The sequence below is a fragment of the Syngnathoides biaculeatus genome, chromosome 5 (assembly GCF_019802595.1).
Source record: "Syngnathoides biaculeatus isolate LvHL_M chromosome 5, ASM1980259v1, whole genome shotgun sequence".
NCBI lineage: Eukaryota > Metazoa > Chordata > Actinopteri > Syngnathiformes > Syngnathidae > Syngnathoides > Syngnathoides biaculeatus.
The window spans coordinates 4,764,350-4,782,756 of NC_084644.1; the positions used below are offsets into that span (position 1 = coordinate 4,764,350).

At 45.0% G+C, this 18,407-nt stretch overlaps 2 protein-coding genes across 6 annotated transcripts in view; one reads left to right on the top strand and one right to left on the bottom strand.

Moving 5' to 3' along the window:
* The first annotated feature begins 54 nt into the window (after window positions 1-54).
* On the top strand, window positions 55-2,607 carry si:dkey-79d12.4 (zinc finger protein 70). Of its 2 annotated transcripts, XM_061819876.1 has the most exons (3): window positions 55-165; window positions 791-868; window positions 1,011-2,607. In XM_061819876.1, exon 3 carries the CDS (start codon window positions 1,019-1,021, stop codon window positions 2,573-2,575), a length of 1,557 nt encoding a protein of 518 aa, XP_061675860.1. In that variant the 5' UTR covers window positions 55-165; window positions 791-868; window positions 1,011-1,018; the 3' UTR covers window positions 2,576-2,607. The 2 variants fall into 2 exon arrangements, with proteins under 2 accessions (XP_061675860.1, XP_061675859.1); XM_061819875.1 differs by having other exon boundaries at window positions 791-2,607.
* Window positions 2,608-2,752: 145 nt separating this feature from the next.
* The window catches only part of kcnn4 (potassium intermediate/small conductance calcium-activated channel, subfamily N, member 4), a 29,757-nt gene continuing 14,102 nt past the window's right edge, over window positions 2,753-18,407 (bottom strand). For 3 of the 4 annotated variants that reach the window (XM_061819871.1, XM_061819874.1, XM_061819873.1), the window contains exons 5-9: window positions 14,001-14,111; window positions 8,268-8,389; window positions 7,722-7,791; window positions 6,296-6,462; window positions 2,753-5,124 (exon numbers count right to left, since the gene is read on the bottom strand). In XM_061819871.1, the coding sequence (XP_061675855.1) occupies window positions 4,872-5,124; window positions 6,296-6,462; window positions 7,722-7,791; window positions 8,268-8,389; window positions 14,001-14,111 (723 nt within the window). In that variant the 3' untranslated portion in view covers window positions 2,753-4,871. Of the gene's footprint in view, window positions 5,236-6,295; window positions 6,463-7,721; window positions 7,792-8,267; window positions 8,390-14,000; window positions 14,112-18,407 lie in introns of all 4 variants that reach the window. The other variant, XM_061819872.1, reaches the window with a different exon arrangement.

Consider the following 18,407-nt stretch of genomic DNA (forward strand, 5'->3'; position numbering starts at 1 on the left):
TCAATTATTTTTTAACAACTTTATAATTGACATCGACTTTGTGCATTTGTGCAGTCGTACGGCCACGGTGCCTTCTGGGAATCGGAAGTCTATGCGTTATTGTTCCGGGTTGAAGGGCGCCATCGTCAACGTCTCTCTCTCTCTCTCTCTCTCTCTTCAACTTTAGTGAGTATAAGCGCATTTTTCATTCGTAATAATGGTTGAACATTATAGAATATCGCCCGTGCTATATTAGCAAATTTTGGACACAAAACCAGCAATATAGAGACTGACTATAAACTCCCAGTTTCAAGTTATTTAACCAGCCTGGAATTATATATATATCATAATGAAATCGCTATAATGGCCTATATTGTCTGCCGCGAGGTTTCATATTATTTACCGAGTTACTGTTTATAACTCACAGTATTATGAGTGAACGTGTAACGTTTAAGCCTCATGTTTGTGCTAGTTTTTCCTGTTACAACACTGAATGCACCTGTACGGATAGATAAATTTAAAAGCATGTTTATTTACAGACCTAAGAGATGCAAAGTGGGGAATATGCTAATATTACGGGGGTGCTTTTCATTGAGCAACAAGGGGAGCATGTGGTTAGCACATCTTCCTCACAATTGAGAAGTTAAGGTTCAAAATATCTTATACGAGGGTTGAGTCTTACTGCTTATGATATATCACTCCACTGACTTCACATAATGTCCATTGCTTCTTTCTCTTCCCACATTCTTTTTCCCTTAACGCCATTTTTGCCACGGTACGCTTGTTTGTAAACACAATCTTGCGCTTTCAGACTACCTGCGAACCCCTGATGTCTGAGGACCGGAGCAGTGATGAGTGTGGTTACACAAACGGAGAAGGATCCCTGGTGGTGAGCAAAACGCAGAGAGTGCAGTAAACATTTCTGCGGATGTCCCGCTTCACCAGCCGCAACATAACGGCCACCTGCAATACGAACTTCCAATGTGTGACGTCGCTCTAAGTACACTTGGATGATGCACACTGTCCACCAGTGTGCTGAATGTGCTCTCAGTTTTTTAATAGCATGTCGGAGCTGAACAAACATGCAGAGGAGGAACACTACTCGAAGTCGGAGGACCAAAGGCGGGGTCCGGCGTCGCGCACGGGGCTGCCGGATAGCCCCGAGATGTCTGGAGACGGCGTGGACTACGACCTGGGAAGACCCCTCGACTCTGACGATCTCAGCACGGACGAATCAACGAACAGCAACTCTGAGGACGATCACAACTCTGACTTTAAAGCAATTGAAAGTGATCCCAGCTACGTCGCATCAGATGAGGACACAAACTCGAGCTGCAACTCTGAGGGCGATCATAAGCGTGACTTAAGAGCACTTCAAAGTGATCTCAACTACGCAGAATCAGATGAGGACACAAACTCGAGCTCGACCGAGTCTGGGGATTCTTCGTACAGTCCCAAACGAGGCCAGCCCACCCACAACACTAACAAGGACTCGGTCTGCAAAGAGTGTGGCCGAGGGCCCTTCAAGTCCCTCAAGCTACATCTGCGCCACTGTACCAGCGTGACGGGCGTGACGTTCCAGTGCGCTCGCTGCATGATGAGCTTTCCCAACGAGGCGGCTCTCAAGGAGCATCGCACCTTCTTGTACTCCTGCGACCGCTGCGGGCAGGTGTTCAAACACTGGGATCTGCACCATCACCACCCACCGCCCGACACGGGGGCTTTGCGCTTGCTCTTCTTCTGCTCTGAATCCATGCCCAAAGCGTGCACCATATGCAAGTGCTTCTTCGTCAACGAAAAGTGTCTGTTCGCCCACGTCGCCGAAGTTCACACGTCGGTGGTCAGCACCACGGTGCGCATCGTGACAAGAAAATCGGGATTGACTGACAATAAGATGTCGTCGAGCGTGGCCACTTTGAGTGCGCCGGTCGTCAACGGCGAGCCGGTCATTGATAAACTGCTCTTAACGGATCATACGTATTCTTCTTCTGCCAAAGTCGAGGCAAGCTTCCCCGCCCCAGCATGCTCGGACCCACAACCCGCCATTCCGCCCACGTTTGATAGTCAGCGCCAGGCGTCGGCCTCCACGAAGCGCGCAAACGCGAGCCGGCGCTCCAAGGCGCCGCCGCGACCCTGCCGGCAGTGCGGCACCATGCTGCGGCAGCCCTACCTCGCCATTTGCCACCGCTACCTCCACCGCGGCCGCCGTTCGCACCGCTGCCAGTGCGGCCGCTCCTTCAAGCACCGGCTGCACCTGCTGCGCCACTGCGTGCAGCACGCCGAGGCCGAGAGCTACATCTGCGTCAACTGCGGCAAGACGTTCACCGGCGCCAGACTCCTAGCCAAGCACTTGGGCACGCGGAAGAAAGAAAAGTGCAGAAGGAAGTGCATGATGCCCCTGGCGTGCAGCTGTGGGCATTTCTTTTACCGGGCCTCTGCCTACATATGGCATCAACTTAAAAACAATGTGAAAACTGGACATTTTAAAACCGCTTTCAATCACAAGCAAAAGTCCAAAAGTGTCAGAAACCAAAAAGAAGTCCTTTGTCATACCCACACATTTGTTGAGAGGGCAAAGACTCCACACAGCTTTTAATTCCAGGAATTTCCTGGACAGTTTTACAAGACGTGCAAATTCCAAGTTATTTCGACAACATCGCAGAATACAAGAAATGTCAGTTATGTTAGCATTTCAAATGTTTTTATTTTATTTTTTTAAGCTCCAGTTTATCCCCTAGGGAGAAAGTGCTTCCTTTCCAATGAGGTATCTGTATTACGGTATTTGGATTTTATTTTTGGTGGTTTCAATTGAAGATTTACAGTGAACCCTCGCTATTCGCAGGAGAAAGACACAAATGGAAACATGAAAGGGGAAATCCAGTGGTTTGCATTAACAGCGTATCCAACATGTCATGTAATATGTACTCGATCTTGACAACGTGATGTTAAATCCTCTCTCATTTAATAGCGTTTTGACAATATTTTATCGACAATTGGGAATTTTCAGGGGCGCTGCCATTTTCGCGAGTCAAATGACCTACGTGGGCGTATGTGACGTGTTACGTGCCGTTCCAAACGCTCGATTACATGGGACACCATTTATGCCCAGCGCTGATTTCTCCGATTTATCCTCATCTGGTGAAGAAATAGCGGTATCGGTTGATCGGGAAGACGAGGAATACTGCGAGCTCACGGCGTCGCCGCTCGGCGGAGGTCGCGCGTCACACTCTGCATTATTTCGCCCGAAGAACCATCCGAATATTCAACATTACTGCTCGGCGGCATTATTTGCAGCCACAGGTTCAAATCTGTACGGAAGTATTCCTCCGTCTTCGCGATCAACTGATACTGCTATTTCTTCACCAGATGAGGATAAATCCGAGAAATCGGCGCTGGACATAAATGAGAGAGGATTTAACGTCACATTGTTAAGTACATGGAGTACATATTACATGACCTATTGGATACATTGTTACTGCAAACCACTGGATTTCCCCTTTAAATGATTCCCCCCCCCCCACAAAAAATGTAATTGCATATAGATGCCACAAGATGACAGCAAAGAACTTAAACATCATAACGCATTAACGCCATGCTACTAGGATACACATGACATAACTGGCTGTATTCAGAAATTAAATTAGCACAAATAAATCACCTTCACATGAGGCTCATCAATAGAATCAGCTAGCATGCTAGCGCAAGCTGACTTGACCGTCACACGTGGGCATACAATAATAACAATAATGTGCACCCGGTGCATTAAGGAAATGAAGAGCTGCCATCGGAACATGACATCACAAAGGCAGCTTTTGAAACATTGTAACAGAATTAATCTTGGCGATATTCCATCAGAACGTGCCAAACTAATACTTTGCTGAATATGTGTCATTTCATTCTCAGGGTGAATTCTGCCGTCAGAGAGCTAGCAAAAATAAGGTCTTTTAATAACTGAATGCTATATTAATGGGAGTCAATGGTGGTGTAGTGGTACACACGGCTAACTTTGGTGCAGGGAGTGTGGGATTGATTCAAAGTCAGTGATGGTGTCGATGTGTGCCCTGCAATTGACTGAAAACCAGTTCGGGTGTAGCCCGCCTTTCGCCCGATATTAGCTGGGATAGGCTCCTGCGACCCGTATGAGCATAAGCGGCTTGGAAAATGAATGGTTGGATTATTAATGAGGAGGTTTCCTGTTGAAAGATGGTGCGATCGGCAAACGATCTAAACAACTCGTTTTGCATTTCGAAAGTAATGATGCCATTCATGGTTTGGGGAGTGCCACTAAAATGGAGCATAAATATTGGAGTTTTCCACACGGACCTCGGTTCGTCTGCCCTTGCTGGCGTTATGCATGAACTGACGAAGGCCGCTAGAATGAGAGGTGGAAGGTCTTCTAAGACAACCAGAACATTCCATTTGTGATCGAAGTGAGACAATTAATTGCTTTGCTCTAAGCACAAAAACCGTTCGTTTCTCAGAGAATATTGGAGGGTAGTTTAAAAAGAAAGTGAATGGTCAAAGCGGAAATGCGGGGGTTCACTGTATGTCAAATATCAAGTTTTCAACTGTTACACAATTATTCATGGGTTCTTTATGTAAATGTTATTTTAATTACACGGGTTTAACCGATTCAATGTCCGCCAGGGGGAGCAGTTGAGCCACTGAGAAGCAGTCAGTTTGCACGCTGTTGTCATTGTCCCCACACAAGAGGAAACTACATCTCCTGCATCCCATAATGACAGCCTTACATTTGAGATGAACATGCCAAGAGGTTAAAAAAAATGAAATAAAGTTTGTTTTCTTACAATGCAACATTGCATTTTTTCCCTTTTAGTTGGATTTGTGTTGAAACGTTTTAACTTCTGTACGGCTGTCACGAAACGTAATATTTAGAAAAAAAAAAGTTTAAAAATAAATAAGGCAAAGATGAGTCCAATCGAGCCTTTAAATAATGGCGTGTTGTAATAAAAAAAAAAAGAATCGAGCGCAAGTCTTGGGGTTTGGCGGCGTCGATTAGAAAGCTCTCGACGAAATCTTCCCCGGTCGAGTTTGGTGAAGGGCGCTCGAGACCGGGCCTGGAGGTGACTGCGTAGGAGCTTGTGCAGCTCCTTCGAACGGTGGAAGCATGTAGAAATAGTAGCTCTGCACAGGTGGAGATGATCACCGCCTCCCTTTTGGTCGGCATCGTCGGACAACAAGTTTTTTTTGTTTTTTTTTTTTTTTTGTCTGAAGTGCGCGCGGCGGTCGTGTCACCTGCAGAGGAAACGGCACAAAAGTTATGACAGGAGAGTCCGCTCGGGGCCGTCGAGCCCTCCGTTGGCGTCAACACTGTCACAAACGCTGACCTAAATACACAATCCTAACTCTTAATATTTCCATCCATCCATTTTCTTAGCCGCTTATCCTCACGAGGGTCGCGAGGAGTGCTGGAGCCTATCCCAGCTGTCAACGGGCAGGAGGCGGGGTAACACCCTGAACTGGTCGCCAGCCAATCGCAGGGCATGTCGAGACAAACAGCTTCAACAATCACACCTAAGGACAATTTAGAGCGTCCAATTAATGTTGCATGTTTTGGGGATGTGGGAGGCATGCGGAGAACATGCAAACTCCACACAGGCGCATCCGGGATTGAACCCGGCACCTCAGAACTGTGAGGCCAACGCTTTACCAGCTGATCCACCGTGCCGCATCCTTCCAATCGTAGTTTACTGTATAATGTAACGTGTTGTGTATTTAAAACACACAATAGATGTTTGAATACAAATGGTGCTTCAACACACGTAGACCAACAATGTAACAATACTCAGCAGCCATGTTTTCTCTGTACTGTACAATTACTGCCAGTCCCGGTAAAACCGAGAACAATTGTGAGTCTGTCCTTGGCTGCCAGGTCTCACACACCGGAAGGAGTCCTGATTAATTAATTATGTTGCACAATCTGTTTAATTATTTTCAATTATTTTATTAGAAAATGCAATGTGAAGGAAACCTCGTGTGACATTTTTCTTGCATTTAATAATGAGGGTCACCCATGTGATTTATTTATTTATTTCATCCATTTTTTTTTTTTTTTTTTCCCCCGACTGATTCTGAACAGTTGTAGATTATGTTCGTGGTCCAGATGCACGCTGGTATATTTGGCTTTGGTGTAGATGTTTGCATAATTTTGACACGACAATGGTATTATTAAGAGGCGGCTGGGTTAGGTTAGGTCAGGTAGTCCCCGGCGCATTACGATGCCCGTTCTCGGCCATCTCGGGTCCTCTCGCCGATCTGCGCAGCGTCAGGCGCGAGTGTTGTGAGCTTTGTTTACCTGATCTCCTGGTTGCGGTGACGTAGGACCTGAGACAGCAGCTTTGAGGTTTCTTGGAAGCAGCGGCTCAGCTCTTCCAGTTTCTGCTCCATGGACAGGATACGCTGCTCCAGCTCCCGATACGAGTTGTTCCAATTGGCGCTGAGGTCGCACATGATCATCTGCATCTGGTCCAATAAATGCAAAGGTTCGAATCGGGTTAGCTGCGCTTCTCTCCGCGTTTCACAAACAAGCGCCGCTATCTGCCGAGCCGTTCATATCTCGAATTATCTGGTCTCGGGATGTGGTTTCGCTGCGAGAAAATGCAGGCGGTTGCTGCAATAGACCCGGAAGGAAGGAACGGCGAGCTCGCCGGCAAGGCCGTCTCCTGGCCTAAACATTATCTGGAACACTGACCTACTTTTACAACCTACATTCATGATTTGTTCCACAAAATTCAAAAAGTTTACATAGAACCAAAAGACTGTTCTCTTCATTTGTCTTGTTTCTCAGCCTCGCCGCAGCCACCCTCCTCTCACGTGACTATGAAAGACATTTTGAAGGTTGAATTTTTCCATGTGGCGAATTTGTTAACATTGAAAAGTGAAACTGAAATCCAGCTTTTGAAAATGTGATCCCTTTGAAGTAAAAATGTGAATTTTACAACATCAAATTTTTCTGTGGCATTTTTAATTCATATCCTGTTGACAGATATTGACATGCCTACAAGCCGCGACTTTTTTCACACGCTGCCAACCCTGCGGTTTATGTGGTGATGCGGGTAATTTGTGCATTTTTTTTTTTAACGGCCGCAAGGGGGCACTCGGGTGGAAAAGGTAAGAGTGAGACCTGAATATATGCGCTGAAGAAGTGATGTTAGTGCTGCCCTAGCGTTAGCACTGTGCTAGCGTGTTGCTGCTGTGTTACTGACATCTCGGTGATTTTTACCAGTCATTTTTTTTGTTTGTTTTTTACCGGCTCTGTCATCGCAGCTAGCATTAGCGCCGCGCTAGCATTAGTGTTAGCGCGGTGCTAACGTTAGTGTTAGCGCCACACCAGCCTTAAAATCTTTCTGTGTACTTTCCTTGTAAATATCTCGTGTTTCAATGTGGGCACTTGCGGCTTTTACACAGCTGCGGCCAAAGGGTATTTCCTTTACAAATGTACTGGGTGAGGTTTATAACCAGGTGCGCTCTGTAGGCCGGGAATTACGGTAATTGTGTCCTTTGCAAGGACAACGAGCTAATTTCCCGTTAACATCCAGATTTTTCCGTGCTCAGATTGGTTGCTAAGAGCAAAACATGTTTCAAAAGTGATCTGGAAACATTGTTGACTAATCGGCATCTCGAAGTGTAATGTATTTTAATTAATTCTTTGATATTTATTCACGTTGGATAGTCAGGTGTTTAGCCTGAGCAATGGAAACGATCAAACATCAACGGTTTACCTTTGGGAGGTCCACCATCTCGCTGACGTAATCCCGCAGTTTTCTCTGTTTGAGGCGCAAGTGACGAAATCTGTTAAAAAACAAGTTGGAATTTTACCCCCAATTTTTTATTTATTTATTTTTTTTACATATTTTCTCTCAATAGCGTCATGGAATTTCCAGTACTCCCATAATCAAAACCCACATCTGATTTTATTATCCAATTTAAGCTCCATATTACGGCGTAAATGCCAATTCTGAGACTGCCATTTAGAGTTACAAAAATAATAATAATAGCACGCACACATACCGATTCTAATCATACTTGTTAATTTCCTTTCGTGCTTGCTTTTCTTGTGAAAGAGGTGCTGAATAAAGGTCCCACCCAATTTCGAACATACCGTATTACCAATCCAGTACATCTAATATTTCTTAATGTCTCTCTATCTCTTCTAGGAGCTGACCGAGGACTGTTCCGATCAGTAAACCAGTTTCCTCGTGCTTATAACAATGACGTTATCGTGTAATACACACATACGCATCCGGCCTGTAGCTGCGGTAACGTACACTCTGATGGCCTCCAGAAGACATCTCTGGTGTCTCCGGTGCGCTCCCCGCGTTCCTTTGGTCAGGTTGGCTCGGTGCAGGAGCCAGCACTCCCGCAGCACGTTTGCAGCGGCGTGGCGGATCTGCTCGGCGAGTATGGAGGTAAGACGCGTCACACTGCTGAGCATTAACTTTGTTGAAATAAGAGAAAATGCTGAGGTTTCAGAGTCATGTTGATGCGTTTTCCCCCGTTTTGCCTGCTTTTGTTGTGTCCACAATAAATAGGTTGCATGTGTTGGAGGTTGAGCCCTGCCACGAAGACCAACATTTTATGCGTACTCCTAAGAAGGATTGTGAGTGCCTATCGAGCTCGTGCACGTGACGTCACCATTTTCACGGCGCCATATTGCCGGTCGAACAGAGCTGCTCGACATTGAACCGAAGAGGAATATTTACAATGCCAGAGACCTGTTGCACCGTTGGTTGTCACAGCAGACGACGAGAGAGATATTCAAAGAGATCATTCGATGGAATACTAGATGAAAAGACCAGAAAATATCGATGGATTTCGGCAATTAAACATGGATGGATGACGCCCAACCAAATACACACGACTGCGTAGCGATCGCTTCACTTCAGGTAGGAATTATTCTTCTCAATCTCAAATTCCCAATAAATGTTTATCATACCAAGTTGGCTCCTTTGAGAACAAAAAAAACGACAGGGAGTCGTCTCCAACGTACACAAGTGTGTTGCGGCCACACGTTAATCTTCAGTAAACCTCTTTCCTTTTTTTCTAATATGCATTCTTCTCAAATGAATCCAATGCGTATTTAAAAAAAGAAAATAAACCGTCGGTCACATTAATGTTTACATAGGTTAATGTGTGGCTGCAACATGCTTCCGTGTACGGGGGCTGAAGCCTATCCCAGTGGTTTATTTTCTTTTTTTAAATACACATTGGAGTCATTTGAGAACAATGCATATTTTATTGCATATTGCCGCAATACGCTTCCGCGTACGACTCCCTGTCCCCTTTTTTTCCAAGCATAGGTTATGAATTTCGAGTTTGTGTAAAACCAGGGGTCATTTATTGAAATATTGGTATTCGTATTGAAAAAATCTGAGTTGCTCCATCGCCATGTGGGATTTATTCTTGATTGAGAACAGATCCAGCAACAAAGTATTTGTACGCGTCCAGACTTTTTCGACGCTTTCAAACTCTTCCGTGTAAATCTCGACCACTTAGTCACCAGATCCATGTGGAGATCCAGTTGTCCAAGACAAGCAGAAGCGGGGTTAATAGTCCCATTTCTTATCGACGAAAACATCGACTTCGGCATTAAATACGGGTCCTCTACGCCGAGTTTATCTAATTTTTCCACGTACCTTTGTTTATTTTCACCTTCTAAATGTCGAACGGTATCGGACAAGACTCTGGGCCTCGTGCTATAAGACATGTTTTCGTGTCGTCTCCAACCGACTTAGCATTGAACAGTGCTTTGCTAGACCGGCAATATGGCGACGTAAACAAAAGTCACATGACTTTCTGACGTAGGTGCATAAGCTCTATAGATGCCATAAGATGGCTGCAAAACACAAGTCTAAGCTACACTCCTTAATTCACTTCAACTTAGTACATCGGCACACAGATGCCAGAAAATGATGCCCGAGTACCGGTATTTCTTCGGCGTGACCACAAAAACAGCAAACAGGGAGCGAAGAACAAACTTTTCAGTGAAGGACAAGGTAAAACAACGTTTTAAATCGGGTAAATTCATCGATTCTGAACAGCAAGTGCGTGGTTGCTCGTAGGACCCAAATAAGAACAGCGCTCTCGGCTGGAACTGAAATCAGAACTTTCCCCGCTGCTCCTTACGCAACGTTGCCTCCGCTTGCGTCATTTCTCAGCTTTTGTCTTTGATTCCATTCATGCGCGTTTTCGCCTTCCTGCCCAATCACTGCGGCCGCCCGGCGATGATATCACGCCGGCCCCGCTGCGAGGGTTATTAATAGAGTCTGTCAGTGTTCGCATCCAGGTGTCTTCCCCTGTTCCCATCAGTGTAAATCTGGACTCGAAGGATGCACGCACACACAAGGGGACCAAAACAATCAGCAGAGCAATGTGTAAAGATGCACCTTGTGACAGGATGCAGCCATTGGAAGACAGGAAACGGTTGTATCCTCCAAAACAGAGCACGGAGCGCCAGTGGGCACTTGTTTGCTCAGACGATGAATCACACCTCGCAACGCAGATTGTGCGGGACCAAAAGGAAATCATTCAAATGAGGCCTAACTAGCTTTGGAGCAGTATCTCTTTGTAACTTTATGAGACTTCTCCCTTTTTCCGAGCACTAAGCAAACATTTAAGTCCTGTTCGGTCTTGCAAATAAAGGAACACCTCTGCAAGACACACACCCCACAGTGTTTCCTTCTCCATTATCTCCTCCCTGGAATCAACCACTTCGGCCCCCGCTGCGTTGCGTTTATTTGTTTGTGGGTTCCGTGTGTCACCGATCTTTATATCGCATTGTGTCATTTTACATCACAGACTTTTCGCTACATTGCAGCACTCCAAATTTGGGATTAACTTGTGAAAAGAAGTTAAATTTCGGTGTGCCTATTTCAACGTCTGTGGCAAAGTAGACGTTAGCTAATTTAATATAAACTGCCGTTGCTAGTTGGAGCAGATTATAATCCCTCAATCAGTGGTTAAAATAAATCGCCCGTTTTGGACAAATTTAACAAAATAAATATAATCAGAAATTAACACACGACCTGCCATTCGACACAGCTCAGGCCGAATCACTCAACACGGGTTGCCTAACGGTTTAGCCACTGATCTAAAAAAAAAAAGACTGGATAGCGCATACATATCTAGCGGTGTGTCGATTGGTTGAAGCTAGTTGGCCGCCATCTTGGTACTCCCAAAACATGTGGAGTACGTGTCTTACAGGTTGGACTATGGCGGGGTTTTTCCTCAAAGTTTGACATGTAGAATTAAAACTGTTGATGTGAGTTTGATATATTTTCAGTTCGGGTAACATGAAAGATTTTTGGTAACCCAAAAAAGGCTTAGTGCAAAGGAAAGACATACAACGCCGTGACTAGCATGAAAACCTTGCATATTACCTAGGGCCCGATTTCCATGACATGTTAACTTTTCCCAAAATAGGCTCCATCATCATAACATAGCAAAAAAACTGAGCATTTTTTGTCATAAAAATCATTCAATTTTAAGTCAATCAGTTCGATATATTTTTGGAAATAAGGACTCGCTGGGAAAATACATGCTAAACTCAAAATTCATTTGTTGTCTCTGCCACCTCCTATTTCACAGAAAATTTCAACTTGTTTCCTCACGTTTGAAAATCAAATTCAATTTGCAGAGTTCTGTATGATGAAATTCATCAAAAATTTCACAGAAAATGGGTTTTCTTGCTTTTCCACTCATGAAGTTTGGGAAAATATTTAACTGTCGGCCTATAAAGGTGAAGCAGAGAGTAAACAGTGGACAAAAACAACCGTAAACAAAACTTTGTTCAAGTGAATTAAGCTCATCATAAAATGTAAAAAAAAAACCTTAGAAACAAACTTTTAACAGTGTCAAAGTAAATCTTTCTAACTAACCTGTGGAATATTTTCTCACAGCCACGAAACTGGCGATTAACGCAGAGGTCGGGATGGTCGTTTCGGGAGTATCAAGATGGCGGATATCTGCTTTCGGCGACTTCAGTTTTGGTGTTCAATGAGCTATCCAGTCGTTTTTTTTTTTTTTTTTTTAGATGAGTGGGTTTGTCCAGTTAACAGCTGGCCAACTCTACGCTCTCATTCGCTGACTCCGACATACCTCGACCGACCGGGCCCGGCCTCTTAAAGCCACACGTATGTATACAGGACTGAATGTGAGGATGGCAACCCAAGTGGACAAAATGAATACCTGCATGTCACGTGCACACTGTATTGGTATCATTCATGGAGCTTTAAACGATATGGTAGCTACTTTTCAGCACCCATCTATGGTGGGGGCGATCTGGAAAGTAACCATCACCGGATAAACGTGGGATTAAAGTACTACAGTAATAGCGCTTTGCTTTAACTAAATCTAATTGACAGTATGTGAAAATATAATATGATCTTGACAACAGGAGCTCCTGCAGGATGTCGTTTTTGTCCCCACCACGCGAGGACTACAGTACTATTATATAAACACCCACACACGCACACATATATGCAGTTTCCTGCCAATCACTGCCGCCGTCCTGAACTGACACAAGTTGCTTTCCGGACAAAAGATGATTTCCTCTGTTTGACGCCTTGAAAAGGCTGTAAAAAGGTTGGCCGAGCTAAAAATAAATATGAAAAGGCCCACAAACCAAAACATGCGCGTGACACGTGGAAATTGGTCAAGTTTCCGCTTCTCCCGTTTATACTGCTCAAAGGATTGAGGTGAGCATGAATCCGGCAGAGCCCAAAATTTGGATTTGGAGGAAATAATGCAAATCATATCTTGTGTTGGGCGGCACGGTGGGGCAGCTGGTAAAGCGTTGGCCTCACAGTTCTGACGTCCCGGGTTCGATCCCGGCCTCGCCTGTGCGGAGTTTGCGTGTTCTCCCCGTGCCTGCGTGGGTTTTCTCCGGGCACTCCGGTTTCCTCTCACATCCCAAACACATGCGACATTAATTGGACAATCTAAATTGACCCTAGGTGTGATTGTGAGTGTATTCGTCTGTCTCGATGTGCCCTGCGATTGGCTGGCAACCAGTTCAGGGTGTATCCCGCCTCCTGCCCGTTGACATCTGGGATAGGCTCCACGACCCTTGTGAGGATAAGTGGCTAGGAAAATGGATGGATATCTTGTGTTGTGAACAATTTACCCCCCAAAGTTGAACTATACTCAGGTACAATGCTAAAATTAATTGAATTAAGATCCCACTTCCAGGTTTTTGTCTGAGAGAGCATCCAGCGTCGTGCGTTGCTTTAATGCACAATTTCAGTTTCATCTCAGTGAAATTTCACTTTTTTTTTTTTTAACAGAAGTGAGGAATTTCAAACTAAATTTGCTTATCTTGGTGCTCAAATTCAGAAAAATATCAAACATTTTAATGAATCACTGAAACATTTTTTATCTTCAGGAATAACGTTTTAAACAATTCGACATTTTAAGTACGAATAATGCACTTAAATAATGTAAAGCATTCATATTTAAACCAATGAATCGGGAAAGTCGTCAGATATGAAAAAGTACAAAAGTACAATTTGGGTTCTTCATATAAGCGTATTTAACCATCCATTTTCTTATCGCTTATCGTCACGAGGGTCACGGGGACCGCTGGAGCCTATCCCAGCTCTCAACAGGCAGGAGGCGGGGTACACACTCACAATTACACCTTGGGCCAATTTAGAGTGTCCAAATTAATGTTGCATGTTTTTGGGAAGTGGGAGGAAACCGGAGTACCCGGAGAAAACCCAGGCAGGCACGGGGAGAACATACAAACTCCACACAGGCGGACCCGGGACCGAACCCGGGTCTTCAGAACTGTGAGGCCGCCAGCGTATTAACCATTGCAGAAAATGATTTTGTCAGTTTACAATGTTTTAAATTTCATTTGTGAAGCAAAATATCGTTTGTCACTCGTCCACTAATTTAGTTGTCTTGGCGTTATTTATGTCACATGACAAAACCTTAAATTTTGTTATTTTTGTGTGACTGAATACCACACGCGTTCCAAATGCCTCATTTGTAGTTCTCACCCCTTTGGAGATCTGGATGTCCAGCATGAAAAAGTGCACATGCTTCTCTCCTTTATTCAAAGCCAGCTTCTTGGTTACCACGGCGACCAGCATGGCGGTGCAGGCTACACCCTGAAAGCCGACACAAACACACAAAACCGTCTATTAGTACGCATACGTAATATAATAAACCATCTGCCTGTACCATCAACAAATATTTAGACCCTAGCGACGGGGAGGGGGGGAAATCGGGTCGGAGTTGCTGCTCGTACCTCTTCTGGTTTTGTCCGATAAATCAAAGTAGTATTTACACGTCGGGTCCAGATAGTTAAACACAAGACCGGGTGGCACGGCTACAACAGTGCAGGTCCCGTCCCCCCCCCCACCCCCCCCCTGAGAATAGCTCGATGCTATTGCTGGGCAGCGCACGACAGAATGATGGAGATGGACCACAAAACAAAAATACACACGCCGTAGCACAAACACACGTCACAGGACACACACAGAAAACACTGCTGGAACTCCGTGACGACCACAAATAATAACAACAGAAGCACATTTTACCTTTTTTTTTTTTTTCTCTTCAGCTTGCGTCAGAAAGAGAAGGACAAAGGAAAAGCGTAAGAAAGTATTCAGTTTGAATATCACGATATGGATCAAATTCATGTGAAAGAGATTTTAACATAAGGAAAAATGTTGATCAATACCCCTGCGAATAATATTTGTGATTAATTCGTCTCCTATTGGTGGGTGATTTTGGTTAAGGCCGATTCTGCGTTAGATGTTAAAAAAAAAAAAAAAAAAGTCACCTAATTGCTGTTTTTGCCCTCATACCAAAGCACTGTATTTTGCTTTGGCGCCATCTGGTGACATCTTGGGACCAAAGAACTATGTTGAGGTGAATTGAGGAGGTTCATTTAGATAAAAGTAGTCCATTCAAAATTTCATGGGCTCATCAATCACGCACGGATTTTCGCTCTTCAGGGCAGTACTTGCTAGTTATCCACTGTGAATAGCGAGGATTCACTGTAGTTCCAATATGGGTGTTCCGAATTAATAATAAATTAAGCCCAACTCGTGTGAGGACCAGACTAACTCGTGCCATATCTTGAGTTTATCGTATCGTTGCTGTTGATTCTTGTTTCCTGCTTGACGATGACAACAGAACATGACAACAGCGGCTACCGCGCGCTATTGAGCTTCGCGTCTCGGTCCGATTTGTGAACTCATCCCATAAACGATCCTGTTGTTGTTGTAGCCAAGTACGACGGTCGTTATTCCGTATCAAGGTCCAGAAAGTGAGCCACGTCGGTCGGGGCGCTCCACGGGTGTTCCGCCGTCAGCGTGGTCGGTTTTTGAGCACAGTTGAAGAGATGACGCGTATCGCGTGGGGGGTGACGTCACACCATGGTCATTAATCGACGGTGTTGTTGTGGAGTCGATGCTGATGGTCGTTGAGCTTGTGACACCGGCCCGAACGGAGTTGCGACGGCGTCGATCTCACGGGCTGCGGGTTCGGCTTCGGGTTTGTTGGGTTTGTAGCCGGCGATCCCGTGGGCTACGGCGGCGCCTGTAGTCCTCTGCATCGACAGACGGCCGATTAATGTACTGCTCGATCGATGGCTCGATATCTCGGGACGGTTTTGCGCAACGATCTGGGGCACTTCTTGCCTTGTCATCTCGTGATTAGGATGTCCGGCGAGGTAGCACTGGACCGCGTATTGTTCCGTGAGCATCACCTTTTGCTCGCGATTTGTTTCGACTCAACGTGTCGGTGATCGATGGAAGCCATTTTGTGGCAGCCCGCGGCGGTTCGAAGGGCAGTGTTCTGGGCTGCCTGGAGGGAGTCCCGGTGAGTTGGCTTCAGGTCGGGAGTCCAAACGGGCGCCGCGTAGTTCAGGATCGATCTTCCGATGACCTTGTACGTCGTGAGGATGGTCACGGATGGTCAACCGTGGTGATCCGCATCAACGATCCTCAAAGTATTTAGTGCTTTGAAAACAGAGTGCAGCAGACTGGTCTTGATTCGGTTCTGAATTTAGAATTTTGCAGCTACAGTTCAGTGCACAGCCCACACCAAGATCCTTTCCGCCTTTAACAGAGAGCTACAAATGCTAAAGTCCCTTAGATATAAATTATATATTTTGTGTTTTTGGGATGGTTTGGTTTTAGACTTGTTGAGGTGAGCTCACCCCCGCTGACCTCAATCCATATACTCGAGAGGACAAACTGACTCCATTATCTGTTTGAACTTCCTGGTTCCAATCATTTTTCCCATATCACGTACGCACGAGAGCCGTTAGTTCACCTTGATTTCCAATCACTCTTCAAATAAAACGTGCAGTGGAGTCGTCTGGACGATGTTTTGAGGAGCCGGCCCCCCTTTCCACCATCTTTCAGGTGCGCAGAGTGCCGAGGTCGCCGGCTCCCATCGTTCTCTGCTCCGCCGGGAAAAGGACGTTTATCTTTTTCCGAGTGGTGGGCACAGGTTGGCACACCCTCGTTGTAGCGCTGCCAAAGGCAATAAAAAAAATTGAAAAAAAAGACCCTAAAAATGGATAGGATGGAAAGTTTTGCCTTATAAGGGGAGAAGCTTATAAAAAGCAAGAGCGGCGGAGAAATAGAAAAGATGGTTTTCCACTGGAGTGAAGTCTCATTCCCACATCGCCACAGACAACGCAACGCAGTCAATGTCCGCTGGTGCGATGGTACGACTTCCGCTTTCAACACGTGGACACGCCCTTCTTATTTTGCCAATTTGGCATAAAAAATAGTCAAATGAAGGATTTGTCATCTATTCCCGAGAGTCTGAGATACTTGTTTGGCAAAGTGCGTGAACTCTTTCAGTTTTTGTTGTGGGTTCCTATTTTTAGAAAATGATGTAACAATGGCACATTGCCCTAAAGCGGGGATGGATAAAATACGGCCTGAGGGCTCCATGTGGTCCGTTCTGTTGTTTAACACGGCCCGTCAAGCACTTAGACTATCATGTTTTATTTTATATTCATTTAACTATTTCTTCCTACAGTTTAGTGAACTGATTAACCTTCCTGCTATGTTTTAGGCCAGATTGGCCCATGTGTCTATTTATCCATCCATCCATTTTCTTACCCGCGTATCCTCACAAGGGTCGCGGGGTGTGCTGGAGCTTATCCCAGCTGTCAACGGGCAGGAGGGGGGGGGGTACACCCTGAAGTGGTTGCCAGGCAATCACAGAGCACATCGAGACAAGCAGCCGCATTCATAATCACACCTAGGGGCAATTTACAGTGTCCTATTAATTTTCATTTTGTAAGCTGCTTTATTTATTTTTTAGTTTTACTTATTTCCTTTTTAATTCTTGACCTTGAGTGTGTTTTTTTTTTTTTAAAGATCTTTTACATATATTTTTTATCTTTCTACTAATTGGCCTATGCCTTGTTTTTTTTTATGGGGGGGGTTGTTGTTTTTTTCCATTTGTTGCAATACTGCGGCGCGGTGGAGCAGCTGGTAAAGCATTCACAGTTTCCGGATTCAATCCCCGGACCCGCCTGTTTGGAGTTTGCATGTTCTCCCCGCGCCTGCGTGGGTTTTCTCTGGGCACTCTGGTTTCCTCCCACATCCCAAAAACATGCACCATTAATTGGACACTCGAAATTGCCCATAGGTGTGATTGTGAGTGCGACTGTTTGTCTCCATGTGCCCTGCGATTGCTGGCAACCAGTTCAGGGTGTTACCTTGCCTCCTGCCTGTTGACAGCTGGGATAGGCTCCAGCACTCCCCGCGACCCTTGTGAGGGTAAGCAGCAAAGAAAATGGATGGATGGATGGATGTTGTAATCGTTTTTTGTCACTTTAGGGCTCCGTATTGCAATGACAACACATTTCTAAACTGAACTGTAAAGTTTAGTGGGTGCGTTGTTATTTTTTTCACATTTAAAGGTGTAGGATGGGCTTGCGGTCATGTGATTGATCCGGATGAAAAGCAAAATTGTTCATCTTAATAGCTTCTATACCTCATGTCGGGGTCCAAGCAAATCCGACGATTAGAATAGTTAGAAATGAAGAAACAAAGAACGCACAACGTAGATAATGAAATGTTTTAATTGGGAATGGGGGGTAATTCAATGAAATGAAAGGCAGAAAGAAAGAAAGAAGAAAGAAAGAAAGAAAGAAAGAAAGAAAGAAAGAAAGAAAGAAAGAAAGAAAAAAAAAGAAAGAAAGAAACCTGAACAGATTTTCGGAGGGGATAAAAGTACAGAAGTAGGATTCGAGTGATTGAAGTAGAAGTGAGTGTGCAGCTTTCTCGACAGAAAAAGGCAAACGCAGCAGAAGGGACCTTTATGAAAGGAACACTTCGCACGTGATGCAATATTAGGAAACAAAACAGCAACGGAACATCTTGATTAATTTCCTGATCACGTTGGTGTCCGCGTGCAAAAACTCAGCG

Coding starts and splice junctions, on each gene's coding strand:
- si:dkey-79d12.4 (XM_061819875.1), top strand. CDS start 1,019: ATGTGCTCTCAGTTTTTTAATAGCATGTCGGAGCTGAACAAACATGCA.